The sequence below is a fragment of the Panthera uncia genome (genome assembly GCF_023721935.1).
Source record: "Panthera uncia isolate 11264 chromosome C1 unlocalized genomic scaffold, Puncia_PCG_1.0 HiC_scaffold_4, whole genome shotgun sequence".
Taxonomy (NCBI): Eukaryota; Metazoa; Chordata; class Mammalia; order Carnivora; family Felidae; genus Panthera; species Panthera uncia.
The window spans coordinates 81808752-81813586 of record NW_026057585.1 but is presented as its reverse complement, the minus strand read 5'-3'; the positions used below and the strand labels follow the sequence as shown (position 1 = coordinate 81813586).

General features: G+C 49.5%; 1 protein-coding gene across 1 annotated transcript in view; it reads right to left on the bottom strand.

The window, feature by feature from the left end:
* Window positions 1–867: 867 nt before the first annotated feature.
* The window catches only part of PUM1 (pumilio RNA binding family member 1), a 142934-nt gene continuing 138966 nt past the window's right edge, over window positions 868–4835 (bottom strand). The window contains exon 19 of the mRNA XM_049618892.1: window positions 868–2837. Within this exon, the coding sequence (XP_049474849.1) occupies window positions 2602–2837 (236 nt within the window). The 3' untranslated portion in view covers window positions 868–2601. The remainder of the gene's footprint in view (window positions 2838–4835) is intronic.

Here is a 4835-nt window from a genome sequence, read left to right as displayed (position 1 = left end):
CTTTGGGAAGGGATCGTGCAGTTTCTTCTGCAACCAGCCTGGGGCTCCGCTTGCAGACATAAGGTAGGACAGGCTCCCACCTGGCCCCTGGCTGAGCTACCCTGTAGTTGCCAGCACTGGCCTGTCTAAGTGGCAGCAAAGGTTGGCGAGAGGAGGGGCATCCTCAGACACAGGTGGCGGGCACCTCTGTGAGCTACAGCCTCCTGTGCTGAAAGCTGGGAGGGGTCCCCGATCTGAGGGGGACAAGCAAGATGAGCAAGCTAGGCCCCTGGGCCAGCCTGGGCTGGCCTCCGCGTGTGAACACAGGCGGGCGGGATGTGGGCAGGAGCCACCCAGAGAAAAGGGAAGGGGACCTCGGGAGGGGAGGCCAGACTGGACATCGGTCTGAGATGCCTTAGCTGCCGCCCACGTCACAGGATTCGATGCCCCGATACGTAACGTAGCTGGGAGACCTTTGTGATGGACTGGATTCAAATCTAGACTCTAGGTGCACAATGCTGCAAAGGCCAGAGAGAGCAAACAAAGAACACAGTAACTGGGTCAAACCGCAGGGCACAGGCTTCTTGAGGATGTTCCCTGTGACCAACGGCAGACCCCGGGCCCAGGAAACCAGGCACCTGATTTTTCAAGAGAAGCTGTGAATCCCGACTAATGTGTAATGTCTTAATTTTGAAAGCACTAGGCAGGCTAAACCCAGCATCTTTGGGTCAAGATGGGCTCAAGGGCTATCGGCCCTATCCCAACGCAAAGCCCACCCTCCGACAAACAGAAACAGAACAAGCAGAACAAAGGACACAAAGAAGGAAAGGGCTGTCCTGGGGCACTAATACTAAGGGGGGAGGGGAGGGGTAAAACAGAAACACAGACTCAGATTCCAAAGTTCTGTATTTTTCAAAATAAAGATCACACATTGTTTAGAGACAATCTACACAAGAGTTACAAAAAATAGTTGCCCAGGCATAAGCATACACAGGTTTGTTAATTATACACATATGGTTACAAGTGTGCTTGCAAAAAAGTTCATTGGAAATATACACAAGGCTCTGGAAATGTACACCGTGTAGTGTTACAATTCTATATTCAAACAAGGAAAATTGACAGTATGTTACATTCACTTACAAGTAGACAAAATGCAAAATACAGTTCATCTTCTGTACAAAAAGGAAGGGCAATTCACACTTTACAAGGTGAGAGGGGCTCTGATTGTAAGGAAAGCTAGGGCAGGGCTGAACTTTGCACGTCCTTATGACTGTCACAAAATAAGCAAAACATTACTTTTTTAGGATTAAAAAAAAACACTAGTGTGAACTGAATCATCTTGAATAACATTTAGAAAGGATCTTGCTACTGTGGGACTAGGTGACAAATAAAACCAAGCTATTTTTTTCCTTTTTAAACATTTAACTAGGCTGTATAAAGAACATTTATTCCTTCAAAAGAAAAAAAATTTACTTCTGGTTGAAATTACAATTTACAATATACAACACTATATGCTACGACCATAAAAGGTGTGAATATACACTGAATGCACAGGGCTGGCTAATTCTCTTTTCTTCCCAAAAAACGTGTTTATGTTGATTCAAACTTCTCCACATTTACATTACAGGTATACAAATGTACAATTGTACAATCAAAAGTATGTTCGACTACTAGGGTACATTATAGATACAGATTAGACATCAAAACAAGAAAATACTACAAATTTGTATATATGCAAAGTCTACACCAAGTATACACTATATATTTATAGAAGCAAGACCAAAAGCAGAGTTGGATTTTTTTTTTTTTTCTCATGCTAAATAATCAGATTTTGCCTTTCAATGTTAACAGAAAAAAAAATCCAGTAGGCAGTAAACAAGTTACACCCGCCCGGCCTTGAAAGACATCCTAGGAGCTCACATCTCCTCCTCACAAAACACACTACACATCTTCTTCAGCATAATAGTCTCCAAAAAAGGCAATTTTTTGAAGTTTCATAAACTTAATGTCATTAACTGAAGCTTTAGCAACTCTAAAACAATTTTCATTATATATATATATGTATATATATATATATGTTTTATAAACAGTGTTAAATGCCAGTTTGGGGTCATTTAACAAAATTCAAATTTCTCAGGTTTTTTTGTTTGTTTTTGTTTTTTACTAAAATGAGGAGGTGGGGAAGAGCTATTTGCAAAACTTGCCAGCAAGGCAAAATGGATTAAAAACATTTTTTTCTTTTTTTTTTTTTAACTTTTTTTTTGTTAAACCAACCACCCTGAAAGTTTCCACACGTGTAATATAGATACAACATTGAACAAAATATGTGGCCTCCCATGTACATTGGTTACCTATGTACAAGTATCCTATACACCAGTAAAACAACAGGGCAATTAGTCAATTAAAAAAAATAATTAGTACATGTTATGCGTAATAAAATTAAACAAATTTACAAAGGCTTTTCCACTTGTGGATTTGATTCCTTTTTTTTTTGGAGGAGCGGGTAATCCTGGAGCAACCATTTACCCATGTCGGCTTCCGTACTAGAACATTTCTGGTTGCTGGCTGGATTCGCCTGTGGGCCAGTGAGGTCAGTGAACGAGGGGACAGGGTGACACTGCCTCAGATGATCCCATTCGGGGGGCCACAGATGGGCCCTAAGTCAACGCCATTCTTCATGTAGTACTTCTCCAGCTTGGCCAAGATGTGCTTGCCGTAGGTGTACTTGCGGAGAGTGGCGATGTGGGGCCGGATCTGGGGAGGAAGCACAGGCTGTGTTACTCTGGCCTGCACACGGACCTGGGCGGGCTCCCGCTGTGCTCCCAGGGGGCTCCCGCTGCGCTCCGGGCACCCAAGTGCTCACGAGAGCCCACGAGGCAACACCTTCCCCTGGTTCAGTCAAAGTGCCGTGATTCTAGAGCTATGGTGGGTGACCCATCCGAGCAGGCGACAGGAGGAGCCCCTATCCTGAGCACTGGCATAGGACACGAGGGTTCTGGGGGCGGCTGGTCGCGGACCACTTCCGGGTCAGTGCACGGAACACGTGCATCCTGACCAACAGCCACAGTGCCGCTGCACAGCACCTTCCGAGGCTGCTTTCAGCCTCTGCCCCCACTCAAGGCGCCTCGGCTCCCCTCAGCTGTGAGAGTTTCTTTCTGGGCACCACGAACCCTGAGCTGAGCTCATCACCTGATCCCGCCTCTAGTTCACAGAGGATCACAGAAAACTTCTAACGACAACAATAAAAATGACTAGTGTTGGCCGGGCATTGTTCATTTCCGCCTCACGAGGCAGCTGTGCTTATCCCCGTTCACGGTGCTCGAGTCACACATCCAAGGTCAAATGGTTCCCAAGGCACAGGTGTTTGGTCTCGCAGCAGTGGGAGGGGGACGGGGTCCCTCCCGGCTCTGCATTCACAGCACCACCCACCGCGCCGGGCTCTTGCAGCACCCAGGTTCGGCTCATTCTCCTCTGTTCTCCATCCCAGACACAAGAGGTGCTCCCTTGCCGGGAGCTCCTGGAGCTTTCTACACGGCCTGGCTACGGCACGGAGCACACTGCCTCCACAATCGCCGGTTTAGCCACTGCTGGTGCCACAGGGACAGTGAATGACCGCGTTTACCGGGCTGCTCCCCCATCCTGAGGCGCACCTGCACACTCACACTGGACGCCCACACCAGGGTGGATGGACACGCTCTACTTCGAGAGCTCCACGTAGGCCACGTGGCGACTCCGTCTGCCCAGCCATGTCCTGGAGTGTCGAGGACACCGGACACCGCTTCTGCACCACAGGATGCGGACCCAGCAGCCACGACACCCTCATCTACAAGCCCACGTGGGGAACCATGAATAGCCCCGGGCCCAATCCTGAGCTGTGTGACCCACACCATTCGCCTCCACTCCTCTGGAGAGAGGACGTGAGACAATGCTACACTTGCACTTGGGATGTAGCGAGGCCCCAGACACGTCTTGGTCATCAGAACGTGAGGTTCAAGACCCTTTTGCTTTTTGGCGGCTCTCCTTTCAGAAACATTAATGACATTCAATTCTTTCACCCGCCCTGTCCCTAGGACCGGCGACTGAGCAGTCCAGCCACCGGCGAACCTTTACCCTTCGCCCTTTCCATCGTGCACAGGCACGTACGCCGTTGTCGAGCTCCGCTGTTCACCTGATCCGGGGGGAGGTGGGAAGTAATGAGCTGCTCTACCGTCTCCTGTTGCTCAAGAGGACTCTGTCTCGGAGAAGGCTGCAGAGCTCTCCGTGCTGGGATTTGTGGGACTCTTCTTCATCTTTCGGCTCCCTCAATCAGCCAACTGCCACACCCCATCTGTCCCCAGTCTTCAATCCCAAAGCCGCCACCGTCTCTTGGCTCTACGGTCTCCATCCCGCCTCCTCACTGCCCCTTCTCCTACCGCCTCCCCACGTCTAAGTCACTCGTCAGCTGGGACAATCACGTGAAACGTAAACGTGACCCGGCAACCACGGGCCTGCCCTCCCAAACTCGCTTTACTTCTTCATATACCCAGTCTGTCCCCTGCTCTTCCAGGAGAGAGGTTCAGGGCTTTATCAAATGTCACTCTCTCGGGGAGCATTCTCTGTACCTCCACATTAGAACAGACCCTGCCACATTCTCGCACAGCCCTCCCAACACTTCCCAGGCACCACCGCGGCTGTCTGTGCACAGCACTGCTGTATTCAGATCCAGGAGCCCCGCCGGAAGGGGGCTTGCCCTAAGTACGCACACAAGTATTCGTCACGGACGTGCTTCTAACTCCCGTGTGTCCCCAACATCCCCTCTGCCTTCACCAGCGTCTCAACACACCTCTCCCTGAGCCTCCCAACTTGAAGGACTCCGG